The following is a 16,742-nucleotide window of genomic DNA, read 5'->3' as shown; positions in this document are numbered from 1 at the left end:
CTTTCAATCTAATAGAATCTATGAGGATTGAGTTATTAACATTTTGTTCATAACTTTGGTGTAAACGCGGCTTAACAATTGTAGTTCTAACAAAATTGGTTCATAAATAAAGAAGTTATAGCTGTAGAAAAATAGGGAGTGACTTATCAGACACTCTGTGTACTCTATAGTATTTTAAAATTTAAATTAAAAAACTCAGCAGATCATAATGATGAAACTGGCAAAATTCCTACTGTAGTAAAGAGCTAACTTTTAGATTGAAATCATCTATGGAACAAGCCACAGTGCCCAAAAGTCTATATTCCAAGATTCATATCCAAAGTATAAAGTTGGATAAAATACAAAAGTTTAGTTTCAGGAAATTGCAATATTAGGAACACACATAGGAGACGACTCCAGTGCATTCTGACGCTCCTACAGCATTGGGACTGTTGGCGAGGACTGAAGAAGTATAAAGAATCGGATTGAATCACTGTCCCTAGTGTCTTAGGGCTGGGGGGTCTAATCCACCTTAGATAACTTACTCTAGATAGTCAGATACTTTTAAAATGAAATAAAATTTATCAACAAATTAATATATTCTGAGAAGTGTACCTTGATCCCCTAGAAACATCCTATCCTTGGCTAAATACTGGTCCTTCACTGGATCTGATGAAAATATTTTTTCAAGAGAAAGTTTTTTAATAGTATGTTATTGTATAACAATTATTTTATTATACTGTAGATTAGTTTTCATAATTCGAATTGATCATCCATATCTTACTCAGCTCTCACGTTCTCTTACTCAGTTCTGCATAATTGAAAATGTTTGTTTCGGTTTGGTAGATTGTTAGTTAGTTCTGTTGATAATGTATAGTGCAATTTTTATAATATAGTTATATTGCAGCGTTGAGGCCCATATACTAAAAAAACCCTATGAATAGAATTCCATTATAACTGTTATCAGTATATGTAGCGTCATGCAATGAAACGTTTAATTTATAGATGATTCAAGTTTCTAATGACAAGATACAACAAGTTTCAAAAGTTTTAATCTTCCAAAAATAATATCAAGCTACAATTTCTTCATGATGCTCGACTTTGATCTTCTAGATTCTGATACTTAGATTTAAAATGAGCTCATTTGGAGTATTATTGGGATAAAAATGGTTCGCCTTTTTGAATTTTATAAAAGAAAATTTCAAAAGCATAAATATTCTTATTAACCGTTGACATCAATCAAATGGAAGGTTAATTGATGAGTTCTCCAAAGATGTTCTTATGATGAAATTTGGAAAATATTCTAAAATGAATTGATTTGGGATCTTTGCTTCATCTTGGAACTAAACCTCTTGGTTTAGGATAGATTATATTATTGCTGGGCTTAGATTGAGAAGTCGAAATTGATTCTTCAATGATGGTGTTTCGAATGTTTTCTCTCACTGAATTGTGACCTCCTATCTGTTTTTCCATGCTAATTAGCATCTTCTTGAGTAATGGCCTGGCTGCATAGTAGGTGAAATAGTTATTATTGTCAGCATTATAATCTATTGGCTGCAGATAGAGTACTTCGTTCTCTCTACACCAGTCACGATTTCTAGAAATTATATTTTGTACCATAAGCTCTTCGTTTTTTTGAATTTCAATGTTATTTTTGCTTAGGATACTTTTGCAGTCCTCATTGGAGTTGAAAGAAACCCCGGCAACTTTCTGTGGTGGTATGAAATTTTCAATTATAAGTTTATTCAATCTACATGCTTTTTGTAGCTCTTCTCGGATCTCATTCAAAGACCTTCGGTCGACATTGAACTCGTCAATGATCTCTTGGGTTCGTAACTTTGTACACTTTAGCTTGTGTTGGTACTCCCTCAGTAAGCACTTCTCCAAGTCCACTTTCTTCTGGAGTCGTCTTCTCAGTGTTGCCAACTCCTCATTATTTTTATCTTGTTTTGAAATTCTTTTTTCAACTCCAGCTCCATCTCTGCAGCTTTCTCAATCTCGGTTCTTTTTGCTTCGGAAATTTGATTTAGATGCTCAATATGTCTCAACAAATTCTTGTTATCAATATTCTCTTTCTGTGATATAATCTCGAAATTTTTAGCTTTCTTTGGAAAATGATTATTGTGTTTATTATTTGTTTGTACTAGGCTGTTCAAATTATTGTCATTTATTGTGAACGTTTTATTCAAGATACGTTCAATATTTTCTACTTCTTTGTCGGAAAATTCATATCCTGGATTGTCATCTTCATTTGAACAATCGTCAATGTTAATCTTGTTCTCAAGTGTGTAATCTCTTTCTCCGTTTTCGTAGGAGACCGATTCAAAGCTCTGTCCATACTTTTCCATCCCTCTTTTTGCTTTCATCTTTTTCTCAGCTATCATACATTTGAGTCTGCGTATTTCTTCTTCGCAATACTTTATCATAGTGTCTTTATCGCTCTCATTCACTGACGGTCTGTTTGTGATTCGTTTGGCTCTGTTAGCATATCGCAGCGTCATCAGTGTCTCTTCATAGTTGTAACTGGCTGGACCAATGTTGGCAATCATTAGTGTTCTAGAGTTTCCTCCCAGAGAGTCTTGCAACAGTCTGGTGAGTTTTGAGTCTCGATACGGTATGTGACGCTGTTTCTTGCCTAATGCTGAAATAACGTTGCCCAGTGCGGACAAAGAAAGGTTGATTTTGCTGGCCTCTTTCAGTCGTTCATCCGTTGAGTTTGTTTTCGACTGTCGCTCACTGCCCGCCAAATCAACCAAATTCAGTTTTCCGGTTCTAATTTTCTTCGCATCGAACCTTCGAGCCTCCACCGTTATTGTTAGAATCGCATGCGACCTTGAGCTGTGCTCATTCATGTGGGTGAATCCAGTCTGTCGGTTTTGATTGCCAACCTTCATTACTCTCTCCAGATCCCTCACACTTTTACAAATCGATCTGCTCAGGTTCTTCACAAAAACACCTGTCTCTGTATCCTCTCTCAATTTACACAACTGCCTAGATTTATTGTAATCGAGGAGATCTCTGACCTCTTCATTGTAAATCTCAACATACGTCGCTATCACCGAAAAATCACAATCTGTAGACCTGTCCACATGGGAAAATATCTGTTCAAAAGACCTCGGTATTATCCCTTTCAAATCTCGACTACCCTCCATGGTAAACGTTTTTCCTGAACCTGTTTGTCCGTAAGCAAATATGGTTGCGTTATAGCCTCTCATCACGGAGTCGATTATATTCAGAACAGATTCTGAGTAGAGATCCTCCTGGGAGGAGATGGTGTCGTAGACTGCGTCAAATTCAAACAGTCTGGCCGCTTTGTCTGTTGAAGAATCGTAAACTTGAACTGAGCGATTTGATGGCTGAACGTTGACAATTTTTGAATAGCCTGACTGCTTTTCATTGGAACTCATCGGCCTGCAGCGAACTATAACTCGTATAGGCTCGGATTTTGTTTTCATTAAATTCTTATCAACAGGAAGCATTTTTATTTTATTTCTGAAAAAAAAACATAATTCATTTTAATATAAATAGTTAATTTAAGAGTGGTCACACATACTTAATAATATGTTTTCCTCGACAATTATTGTCAAGATGTTTATAGAAATATAATTTCAATTGAGAAGCAAACTACCGATTGTGCTGGAGAATGATATGTAAATTTTTTCAAGTGCTCGGATACAAAAGTAACACGTTAGCCATTAGTAATGTCAGATTATTAAACAGGTAATATTTTTTCTGAGGATTATGTCTACATGAGCTCTAGGCTTGTGCGTGGGTAATGAGAGATGAGTGGACCTTTATCTTTAGATGGGTTCCAAACCACCGGGAAGCGATTTTTAAAATTATAAATGGCATTTAGAAAAGATCGGTTTTCAATGTGGTCACCCTTAAGGTACGTTTTCGTTTATGCGTAAACTTCCGCAGTTTACGACAGGTATTATTGTCTGGAACCATTCATATTGTCCAACTTTCACCTGTGACAAAACAGCTGATCCAATAAATTTTCATTGTTTTTATTATCTAAGAATCAAAACATTCCGAATAATATTAACATATTGCCATTTAAAAGTTTAAACTTAACCTCCCCTTTTAAAACATAATTGAACATAATCTTATAGGCTATTTAAACAAATTGACAAATTATTTAGACAAATTCCACCCAATCTGAAATCCTTATCCTGTCGTGGTCGACGACGGCATTTTCGCACAAACGAAAACCACTCTTTACAAAGACAGTAGCAGACGCATAGAGCATAAATTATCTTGTAGACATCTTATCAGTGTGACCACAAAACCAAATCGCTTCCAAATACAGCAGTTGAGTTTGTTGAATTCACTGTGACGTCTATTGCAAATTGAAAATTTTGGTAAAAAGGCAAAGTATTGAATTATTAAGAAAATAAAGTAGTTTGCACAGTACACTCTTCTTCTTCTCCCTTGCGTTTTTTCTCATTATTTGGGGTCGGCTCTCCAGGATCTAAGTCGCCAGTGATTGCGACCTTGGGTCGTCTCCAGTACAGTACACTCATTGGAGCTTAATGTTTTTAGCTGAAGAAGATATAAATAAAGTTACGGTGTTCAAAAATAATTTTTAATTGCTGTACATGATAAAGTAATATAATATTAACCATAAAAAAGAATGATAATGATACCATTCAATTTACTATGTTAAAAATGTTTATGTTCTGTACGATCACCTCTCACTTCAAGCGTAAAATGACATTCCAATTTTATATTTAATGAGTATTCAGAATAATCAAAGTGTCTTTTACGATCTTCATTTTAATAACACTTTTTCTACTTTATTGAATCAAAAATATTCTGTCTAAAAAAAATTTAATAGACAACCATTTGGCTCTTTTGGAACTTTTAAAAGCAAATTTAATTGCAGTGTTATTGAATATTACACTGCAATTAAATAAAAAATCATCTAGTCTTAAAAACATTGAAACATTCCCCAACTAGTACATCAAGCTTGGTGATCTATTATTTAATCATAAATTTGTTTCTGAAGAAAGATAAAGTATTTTTAAAACGTATTAATAATTAACAATTAATAAACAATTATTCAGCTGTATCAACTTACCCAGTTCCAAACAAATGCAATATTTGAAATTTCTCTTTACAAGTTAAAAATTTTATTAAAATTATTGTATTGAAATCTTGAAATATAAGCTAATAATCAAATAAAAGGTTAAAACATTAATATTTTAGACTAGATTAAACAGAAACAAATTTACCAACTGATTTCATATGATTCTCATTCCGCTCAAATATTTTATAAGTTTATTTATAAAAATCAGTAGAAAATAGACCGCTGATGTTCTTGAAAAAAACATTTTTGTTCAAAAATTTCTTATTGAAATATACAGACAATACTAGTATTGAAATACTTTTACTTTACTAGTAGGCTTACTCTCATTATATTTACATATAAATCTATATTTTATATTATTTTGAAATCACTTTCATTTTATATTTTTATTTGAATAACCTTTACTCTTTTTGAAAAAAACGTTTATACTGTTATATCTACACATTTTATTCAGTTGAATATTTTGCACAATTATTCATACCTTATCATTGAATGAATAAACATAAACAAACTTGAACTTTAGTTCATAAGTTTTATTAAAAGTTATAATTGGCTAAAATTCATTTCTATAGGCTAATGAATTTTTAGATTTTTTTAAAACTAACCACTGTTCATTATCAGATTTTTTTAGTTACAACTCGTGTTTATTTTTTACAGTTCGCGAGCAATGAGCAGCGCTACCAGATTCAGTAAACTTTTAAACCCTGATGATGCTTCTATCCGCTACAAAACTGTGGTAGAGGGTAAGATGAAATCAATAAAATTCGACATTATCTGGAAACTATATTAAAATAAGTTTTATTAAACAAAAATCCCAATTAAATGCTGTAAAAATATTGAAAATACTTGAATTAAAAATTCGATATTCAAAATACTGTAGGTCTATCTTCAAAATAGAACTTTTTGATTCTGTCGATTTATCAGTAATATGTCAGTTATTAATTTAAATGTAAGAACATATATTGTATACTTACAAAAAATACCCTCCTTCATGTAATAATGAATTTTTATTTGTGTTGATTGATTTTAATATGATTGAATAGACTTAGAAAATTATGGAAAAGTTCCACAACATCAACATTAACACTACAAACTTAATTTTAATATGACTTTGAGTAACTAAAGGGACAAATTTCCCACAATTTCTGGCTGTATTTCCCACATAGCTGTGTCAGTAAAAGTGACTCCATACGGCACCTCTTAATAGTACACATATATTGATAATTGATACTTCATAATTTGAATGATAGATAATACGAATGTTTCTGTGCGGAAGGCAACTAATAATCTTTATTCTGCTTATATGTTGTAGTAAAAGAGGGCCTACGCTTGAGAATGGGTGTGGAAGAAGGATATCAGCTGTTGGTGAAGAATCGTGCTCACCTACTAGATAAATTACCAAAATCGCAGGCTGAACTCCCAGTTCGGAATCTAAGAGTGAGAATTCAATTAAACTCAACTTGTTCATGACTATAATCTGGATTTCCAGTGTAATTGGTTTTACTGTACCAGTAAAAACTTGAGGAAACTACAAAAATATGAAATACGAAATGAATTCATGTTGGTTTACTCTATTTCTGTTTTATATTACATTTTTGATGAGTGAATATCAACCTTAATTGTATTGAACCAATGTGAACCGTAGTTGGTTTGAACTATGTTTTTATTTTTTTTCTCTTACGCCACTATTGAACCAGTTTATCTTAAGGTTGTGCAAAGACTAAAAATAAACTTTCTACTGGTGATATTTTTCAAAGTTTTTCGATTTGTTTATCAACAAGCAACAAAATTAAAAAGTTATCTCAGGAAAACATTTTTTTCCAATCATTACTTTTTGAGATATGAGCGCCTGAAGTTTGAATTTTTGGGACAGAACATTTCAAATTCGGTAAGATATAAATCCATGAGATTAAGAGGATGGATTGTTGATCTAGTAAAACCAAAATTTTCTAAAAATATCAATTTTTGAAAAAGTTATTCAATTTACCAAAAATAACTTAACTAAAAGTTATTTTTAGTAAATTTAATAACTATCTTAAAAATTGATATTTTCAGAAAATTTTTGTTTTACTAGATCAACAATACATTGAAGAATCTATCCTCTAAATGTCATGGATTTATCTCTTACCAAATTTGAAATGTTCTGTCCCAAAAATTTAAACTTTAGGCGCTTACATCTCAAAAAGTAATGATCAGAAAAAAATGTTTTCCAGAGAAAACTTTTTCATTTTGATAGCTTGATGATAAACAAATCGAAAAACTTTGAAAAATATCACCAGTAGAAAGTTTATTTTTAGCCTTTGTACAGCCTTAAGCCAGTGGTTTCATCCCATCCAAGTGATTGTAGTAATGCAGTGTGTGAAATGAATTCAAATTTTAAGAGTTTGAATCAAATTTACCGTTCAAAAATATATCAACATTCTGTGAATTTAGTAGTATAATTATTCAAAAATGTATTAAATTGCATTTTTAAAGACTATGAAATTAACTTGGTTTTCTGTTTCAGGACAGTTTTGATAGTGCGATCATCCCTCTGAGCACAGATATACATTTTCAGAATACATATACCAATTTTTTGGGTAATGTTCGGTATGGCAGATTAATGGAAGACCTGGATATGTTTGCAGGTAATAAGAATATTCGTTCATTTAGAGCAGTTTCAAATTTACTGAATGATTTAAAAAATCAATTTATTAACTTTGAGACCTAGTTCAGTTTGAGATGAGACTAGTAGCTGAAAATTTTTAGACTTGACTGAAGGCAGCTGAAATTCTTTGAATCGAATTGGTACAAATTAAATTGGCAAAAGTCTTCAATAAGAACTCACCCCTCTCCACTCACAGACTCAAGTCTTTGTGGAGAGTATTCACTTTTAAATGTTTCAATGAATTTTATAAATTTGTATTATGTTTTTGTGAATAAAAAGTTATTTGATTTGATAATTTTTGAACAAATTCAAAATGGTCTGTTATCAACAAGAGTGGAAATGTTACAACAGCGTCAAGTTTCATCAATCAAACTTATTATACTATACTAATTAAAAGAAAATTGGTACATGAAATAAACAATAATTATCCAAGTCTCAATAAATAATGGGCCATATGAATAAAGTTGCATTAAGCATTTGCTTATACTTCTGAAATATGGAGCATATGCTTCATTTTCTATGAATAAACGTGAGCAAAACCTTTTGCTCGTGCTCATCAAAAAAATAGTTTGAGCATTTGGTCAAAAGTTAGTAAAAGCTTATGCTCAAAATTGTATGAATAAACTAGAGCATTTGCTTAACTTTTGAAGCAAATGTTTCAAAAAAGGTGAGTTTAGTCTGGAGCAGCTCTTCACCTTTTGCTCATAGTAAAATGGCTCAACTAATAGTATGAGGAAGAGGAAACTATACCAGATACGATCACAACCAATTATTGAGAACTATAAATCTCTTCAGATTCAACCATGATATATATCACCATTATTAACATTAAAAACAGTATATAGCCTAATACTTTGAATATTTGAAATATACTTTTAATAATTTGAAATGAAGAATGAAAGAGTATGGGAAATTTGTTCATAGAACTAATCGTTCTCCATAATTGATTCTATTATCCAGGAGCCAGTTTTTTGTTTTTGTTTTCGATTTGAATGAATTAATTGATACTGTTTCTTTCATGGATATTAGCAGGTTATTGAAAATGTTTGGTCCTAAATATGTGGCTGTCCTCTGAGCAGCTGATGTTATCATAGTGGGAATTGCCAAGTCCATGTTTTCCTCCATTCTCCTTGCTCGTACGTGGGCCCATATATCTATCGCAGCACTTTATTTTCAAACACTATGAGCTTTTGTTCTTCTTTCTTGGTCATTTTCCAAGTTTCAGACCTGTAGAGTACTACTGGTATTATAATTGTTTTGTATAGTCTGAGCTTTGTTTTGTGAGATAGGGACAAAAAGGATGGGCAGCTTGAAAATAGATGAGCATGAATTTGAGAAAGTATGGGAATAAAAAATATTGCAGATAATAATTTACTTTCCTCGTGTTAACAGTAATCTATGCTTAAATAATTCTCAAAATAATTTGAGCAAGTATGGAAATAAAAAATATTGCAGATGATAATTTAGTTTCCTCGTGTTAACAGTAATCTATGCTTAAATAATTCTCAAAATAATTTGAGGAAGTATGGGAATAAAAAAATATTGCAGATGTTAATTTAGTTTCGTCGTGTTAACAGTAATCTATGCTTAAATAATTCTCAAAATAATTTGAGCAAGTATGGGAATAAAAAATATTGCAGATAATAATTTACTTTCCTCGTGTTAACAGTAATCTATTCTTGAATAATTTTCAATTTTTTTTATTTTGTTTCAGTGCACGTTGTTTTCAAGCACATGTGTTGTGATTTTGAAAAACAGGAAGTGGTGCCTTTTATTGTTGCCACTATTCTAGTGGATGAAATAGTGATGAGTGATTATATTCCCAAGGTGAGTGTTCAAAATTTCTAGGTTTTTTTTCTGTTTTGTCTACAGATGCTATTCAGATTTAAATTCAAGTTGGTTCAATAGACCTACCTATAGAACACCTACCTATGGAACACGCCAGAACACATAGTTGCATAGAAGTCAATTTAACTTACAACTATCTCTGAATAGTTTTCATGAATTTGGAAAGAATATTTATAACTTGTTGCCAACGGAAGGCAGAGCATTAAATATGAGCAGTTTTAAAAAATCATGAAATATATGTTGTGTGAGCTTTGTGTCTACAGTGTTAAAGAGTTTATAGAATGTTTGACACTTGATAACGCATCTATAGACATAATATTATTATTGTTGTCCTGTTTTTATTATTTTTGATTTGTTATTACTATTATTATTGTTGCTGTGTTAAAAAACGTTACCATACTTATTCATGTATTGATGAATGAAGGATGTTATAAATATTGTAAATGTACCTGACCTTGTTATACAATTTGTTTTGTAATGAAAATAAACAATTTTGATTTGATTAGAAGTTCAATGAAGTTTGTGCGCTTCAAGGCTATTTCTAATAATTTTTTTGGAATTACCTTCTTGAAAATCTGAAAGATATTGGAAGTTTATTTATTCATTGACAATAAGATACAATCCAGGCATTTACCCAAACCTGCTTTCAACCTTAATTTTAAATAAACAGTCCAGAGATCATGTAGAGTTCATGATTTGATTTACACACAATTTCGAGTCCAAAAATGTATCAACTAGAATTTTGAATTCATGAGATTAATTTACTTCTAAACACGAAACCAAAGAAAACTTCTATCACAATTTAAAAAAATATATATGAAATTCCACTTGATACCAAGATAAAAATAATGTTTGCCCTGATTGAGTCAAAGTTGTAGTCATTCAGCTCGTAAAGTTTCATGGCATCAAGTTTTCTTCGCAGCCTGATACACAGTCAGCACCACTGTTCACACTAATTGGGGATTGGTGAGAATAGAGAAGTTAGTTAAAAGTTAAGGGTAAGGTTTTTGCTTTTGAATGGCAATATAGTGATATTTTTCAGAATTATTGGATAATTTTACAATTAAATACATGATACTGTTGAATGGCCTCCTCGGTCACCGGATCTGTCACCTTGTGACTATTTTTTGTGGGGATACCTAAAAGCACGTGTATACATAAACAAACCACAAACCTTTGAAGCTCTGAGTGGAACAATAACACTGGAAATTCGAGCGGTACCACTTGCAATGCTTCAGAGGAGTACGGACAACTTCTCACAACGTCTACAGGGGTGTATGGATAAAAACGGACAACAGTTAACACATGTTATTTTTCGTACATAATCAATGTTTCAATTTGTTCCTCTTCAATTTTCATAATGGCAACATCAAAGGTACACATTAAAAAATACATTTTGAGTCTCGTTTAAAAATGAATGTGTAACTGTTATTTCAAATCATTCATACCTCTCTGCCCAACCCTGTATAAAACGGTAAAGTACTTTATGATATTTTCATTTAATATAACTTATGACAAATCTAATTTGTACTTTATTACTTATTTATTGGAGTGATCCTTGGTCTAGTGGATAGAGTGCTTGCGTAGCAGCATAGAGATCCCGGGTTCAAACCCTCTCACAACCAAAAGTTTTTTAACCAGATCACTCCCGTGTTATCGGATGGGCACGTTAAATTGTCGGTCCCGGCTGAAGTATGACAGTCGTAAGGCCCATTGACGGCTCAAATTATATATTCAGGTGGTGGAACCTTCCCACAAGGGACTCCCCACCAACAAAAGCCTTAAGAATTTACTTTTTTTTACTTATGAATTTCAATTGAAGCAGCAAAAAATACTCAGTGCAGGTACTGCCTTGCATAGTTTGACACTAGACTGAGTTTTTTGTCGCTTCAATTCGAACTAGACAAAACACTGCTTCCTCAATCACTGTTATCTCCAGATGTTATTAGAACTCAGTGGTGAAAACAACCAATTAAAGAATATTTATTAAAGAATATTTTCGAACTCTTGGCTGGAGCTCAAGGCTTCTTTTTCCAGCCACACCAATGTATATTAGTTGATAAGTGTTATTTTGTAAATTTCTAGTGAATTGGTAAATAAATAAATAAAAAAAATAATAATAAATAAAAAAAAAATGCTAACAGTTTGAAGTGACTGTTGCAGTGCAACCAGGACGTGCGAATATCGGGTCACGTGTCGTGGGCGGGTGCGACATCGGTGGAGGTGATCGTGTGGTGTGAACAGTTCGACAACGGCACGTGGCGTGAGATCACGCGCGCCATCTTCCTCATGGCCAGTCGTAACGCCACCATGACTGCAGGAGCCTTCGTCAACGCCATTCAGCCCCATGACGACGAGGAGAAGAAGATTCTGTTGGAAGGAGAGAGTGAGTGGTTCAAATGTCGTCCGTAATTTTATTTATTTATTTTGTAATGCTGCAGTTTGTTGATTGTATCGCAATGCCAATAGTAATATATCGATATTGATTTATCGATGGTAATATCAATATTGTATATCGATTAATATCGATATTGGATTATCAAGTAAGCAGCTGGTTTGTCTGGTTAAATTTTTAATATCGGGGCACCGAGCATCGCTCGTTATTTATTGATAAACAGAACTCAATTCTTTATAATGATTGGGGAAGGACTAACAGGCACAGCCCAAAACTGTTTGTTCCCCGAATTTTGATTTATACACTATCTATATCAGCTAGCGTTTTTATTGGTGTAGGAGCCCTACCTATGCTGACGTAACACGAATGCACTACGGCTTTGTTTACGGAGGTAGTGATGTCACCCGCCAATTCTATCAGCCAATCGGAGAATATTCTGCCCTGCCGTGTTGTAACGGCGAGAAATCGTCAAGTGCGAAAACGGTCATTGGCTGATAGGATTGGCGTATTGACAAGAGGTCTACTATGTGCTGTGTCGGAGAGAAATCGGTATGTGTGAATCCCATTGAGAGAGAGTATAACAGTTGTTAAGGTTGTTATTGGCAACCAGGTTCTGGATAGTTTGAATTGAAACGGCAAAACAAGTAGGTAGTAACAAGACAGTACCTACACTGAGCATTTTTTGCCGCTTAAATGCAAATTAATCTGTTAGAATGAAACTAAAATATCACCCAGTACAGTACCTTTTATATTTTATTAGTGCATAACATTTTTCAACTTGATAACATTTGATAAAATACAGGGTTGGGCAGGGAGGTATGGATGATTTAAAATAACAGTTACACACTCATTTTTAAACGAAACTCAAAATTTATTTTTCTAGTGTGTACCTTTGATGTTGTCATTATGAAAATTGAAGAGGAAAAATCAAAACATTCATTATGTACGAAAAATAACATCTGTTAAATGCTATCAGTTTTTGTCCATACACTCCTGTAGACGTTGTCCATACTCCTCTGAAGCATTGCAAGTGGTACCGCTCGAATTTCCAGTGTTATTGTTCCACTCAGAGCTTCAAAGGTTTCTGGTTTGTTTATGTATACACGTGCTTTGAGGTAGCCCCATAAAAAAGTCACAAGGTGACAGGTCCGGTGACCGAGGAGGCCACTCCGTATCTGCACGCAACGAAATGAGGCGCCCAGGGAAGAAATTCGATAGCTGCTCTCGATGTATGGCATGTCGCCCCATCTTGTTGAAACCATATAGTATTGACGTTGATACGTTGTCTTCTCAATTGTGACAGAAAAATTCACGCAGCATAGTTAGGTAACGATCCGTATTGACAGTGACGGTTCGACCGTTTTCTCGAAAAAAGTAAGGGTCAATAATTAGTTTTATGGGGCTACCTAAAAGCACGTGCATACATAAACAAACCACAAACCTTGAAGCTCTGAGTGGAACAATAACACAAGAAATTCGAGCGGTACCACCGTACCACGTGCAATGCTTCAGAGGAGTGTGGACAACTTCTCACAACGTCTACAGGAGTGTATGGACAAAAACTGATAGCATTTAACAGATGTGCTTTTTCGTACATAATCATTGTTTTAATTTATCCTCTTCAATTTTCATAATGGCAACATCAAATGTACACACTAAAAACTACATTTTGAGTTTCGTTTAAAAATGAGTGTGTAACTGTTATTTCAGATCATCCATACCTCCCTGCCCAACCCTGTATAAAAGGGTAAAGTACTTTATGACATTTTCATTTAATATAACTTATGACAAATCTAATTTGTACTTTATTATTTATTTATTGGAGTGATCCGTGGTCTAGTGGATAGAGTGCTACGCAGCATAGAGATCCCGGGTTCAAACCCTCTCACAACCAAAAGTTTTTTAACCAGATCATTCCCGTGTTATCGGATGGGCACGTTAAACTGTCGGTCCCGGCTGAAGTATGACAGTCGTAAGGCCCCTTGACGGCTCAAATTATATATTCAGGCGGTGGAACCTTCCCGCAAGGGACTCCCCACCAACAAAAGCCTTACGAATTTACTTTTTTTTACTTATGAATTTCAATTGAAGCAGCAAAAAATACTTAGTGCAGGTACTGCCTTGCATAGTTTGACACTACACTGAGTTTTTGTCGCTTCAATTCGAACTACACAAAACACTGCTTCCTCAATCACTGTTATCTCCAGATGTTATTAGAACTAAATGGTGAAAACAACCAATCAACCAATTAAAGAATATTTATTAAAAAATTTTCGAACTTGTGGCTGGAGCTCAAGGCTTCTTTTTCCAGCCACACCAATATTAGTTGATAAGTGTTATTTTGTAAATTTCTAGTGAATTTGTAAATAAATAAATAAATAAATAAATAAATAAATAAATAAATAAATAAATAAATAAATAAATAAATAAATAAATAAAAAAAAATGCTAACAGTTTGAAGTGACTGTTGCAGTGCAACCAGGACGTGCGAATATCGGGTCACGTGTCGTGGGCGGGTGCGACATCGGTGGAGGTGATCGTGTGGTGTGAGCAGTTCGACAACGGCACGTGGCGTGAGATCACGCGCGCCATCTTCCTTATGGCCAGTCGTAACGCCACCATGACTGCAGGAGCCTTCGTCAACGCCATTCAGCCCCATGACGACGAGGAGAAGAAGATTCTGCTGGAAGGAGAGAGTGAGTGGTTCAAATGTCGTCAGTAATTCCATTTATTTTGTAATGCTACAGTTTTTTGATTATATCGCAATGTCAATAGTAATATATCGATATTGATGTATCGATTATAATATCAATATTGTATTTCGATTAATATCGAATATCGGGGCACCGAGCTTCGCCACTACCTCCGTAAACAAAGCCGTAGTGCATTCGTATAACGTCAGCACAGGTAGGGCTCCTACACCAATAAAAATTCGTTGATTCAAGCTGATGTATTTATATCAGCTAGTGATTTAATTGGTGTAGGAGCCCTACCTGTGCTGATGTCACACGAATGCACTACGGCTTTGTTTACGGAGGTAGTGGCTTCGCTCGTTATTTATTTATTGACTATTGATAAAACAAACACAATTCTTTAAAATGATTGAGGAAGGACTAACAGGCACAGCCCAAAACTGTTTCTTCCCCGAATTTAGATTATATACAAACCAAATTGAATAACAAAATAACACTCACTTAAAATTTTCAAATAATGATCAACTTGAGAACTATGATATACTCTAGTTTAGAATGATTATCATGTCATGTCAATAAATCAGATTATGTTGATCAAGTCGATCAAATTGTCTAGCTAGATAATATTTCTCGCTGATTGATTACACAGCTGGAAATAAATCTGTTTCTCTCCCACTCACGCATCTTCTGTTTCGACAGGCGACGAAATTATCATCTGTTTTTCCAATGATGAATAATTGTTATTGTTTTCATGTCCTTCAGCGAGTTTTCTCAAGGATGATCATAAACCTACTATGTTCCAAATTTCGTGAAAATCGTTAGAGCCGTTTTCGAGATCCGTTGAACATAAATCACCAGATAACTAGATATAAACAAGACATACTGAAATTGCTTGCTTAATATAATAGGATATTCTATTATCAAGTTAACAGCTGGTTTGTCTGGTTAAATTTTTATAAAATTAAAAATGTAATTGTTTGTTTGTTATATTTGAATTTGATTACAAAAACGCTGTAGTCTATCTTTGATGTTCCTGAATACAATTGCAATCATAATTGATGATAAAAAATAAGTTTCAAATAAGAGTAAAGTCACAGTTTACAAATGCAACTCTTTACGAGTATTTTAAGTTGAGCCCAGGTGATAATGAGGGGATGAATGACAATGCCGCACAAACGCTTCCATTTGTGATGAATCAATGAATGAATGAGAGATGATGAAATGTGGGATTCTATTCTAGGATCGATCATCTAAAAATATGGCCAGTAATTCTATTGTATTGTAGTTATTAAGGTAAGGTCCAAGTTATAATGGCAGTGTTTGATTAACATGGGTGCTGCTATCCTTGTCTATCATCCGACAAAGCAGATAGCGCTATCTGCGCCTTTTCCAGATCCGCAACGTTGCCAGTGGTTGTTATCAATCATAGTAATTATCCTATACTATTAAACGAGCAACTTCTGTTTATATGTTTAGATGTTTGGATGTTTAGTTATTTAGATGTTTAGTTGTTTAGGTGTCTATATGTTTGTATTTCACCGGATCCTGAAAACGGCTCTAACGATTCTCACGAAATTCAGAAGATAGTAGGTTTATAACATAAAGATTCGATTGCACTAGGTCTCATCCCTGGGAAAACTCGCTGAAGGACATTAAAAGGATAATTATTATTCATCCTTGGAAAAACAGCTGATAATAATTATTTCGTCGTCTGTTGGTGATGGAAGTGAGTGAGCGAGTTCATGTGTGTGGGACTGTGTCAAAATTATGACTCAGCTGTTGAACTTTTGTAATCATTCAATCAGGTACTTAGTGCCGGTTGCAAAAAAGCCGGGTTATTTTCAATCCTGATTAATTCCAGTAGATCCATCTTTTTGAAATGGTCTTCTCTAATTTGGTTCACGTGAAGTTAATCAGGATTAAAATTTAACCGGCTTTTGAGCAACTGGGCCTTTGTGAGGGAATGTTTGCATTCCTCTGGGAATTAATCTTAATTTACTGTGATTGGATAGAACATTTCTGTATGAATGTTATTATAATTTCTTCATTCGTAATAAATTTTCTATGCTTTTGTACTCCAGAGCGAAG

General features: G+C 33.6%; 2 protein-coding genes across 3 annotated transcripts in view; one reads left to right on the top strand and one right to left on the bottom strand.

Annotated features, from left to right (window-relative positions):
- The window catches only part of LOC111059030 (acyl-coenzyme A thioesterase 9, mitochondrial), a 39,599-nt gene that overhangs the window by 1,927 nt on the left and 20,930 nt on the right, over window positions 1–16,742 (top strand). The window contains exons 2-6 of one of the 2 annotated variants that reach the window (XM_039419630.1): window positions 5,729–5,814; window positions 6,384–6,508; window positions 7,578–7,698; window positions 9,433–9,545; window positions 11,730–11,952. In XM_039419630.1, the coding sequence (XP_039275564.1) occupies window positions 5,729–5,814; window positions 6,384–6,508; window positions 7,578–7,698; window positions 9,433–9,545; window positions 11,730–11,952 (668 nt within the window). Of the gene's footprint in view, window positions 1–5,728; window positions 5,815–6,383; window positions 6,509–7,577; window positions 7,699–9,432; window positions 9,546–11,729; window positions 11,953–14,434; window positions 14,658–16,742 lie in introns of both variants that reach the window. The other variant, XM_039419631.1, reaches the window with a different exon arrangement.
- On the bottom strand, window positions 1,248–5,282 carry LOC111059885 (kinesin-like protein KIF3B). Its single transcript, XM_039419629.1, has 2 exons — window positions 5,063–5,282; window positions 1,248–3,471 (listed from the first exon to the last, which is right to left on the bottom strand). The coding sequence occupies exon 2, from the start codon at window positions 3,456–3,458 to the stop codon at window positions 1,893–1,895; it is 1,566 nt and encodes a 521-aa protein (XP_039275563.1). The 5' UTR covers window positions 3,459–3,471; window positions 5,063–5,282; the 3' UTR covers window positions 1,248–1,892.

This window comes from Nilaparvata lugens, chromosome 1, assembly GCF_014356525.2.
Source record: "Nilaparvata lugens isolate BPH chromosome 1, ASM1435652v1, whole genome shotgun sequence".
NCBI lineage: Eukaryota > Metazoa > Arthropoda > Insecta > Hemiptera > Delphacidae > Nilaparvata > Nilaparvata lugens.
This window is presented reverse-complemented; position numbering and strand designations above follow the sequence as displayed.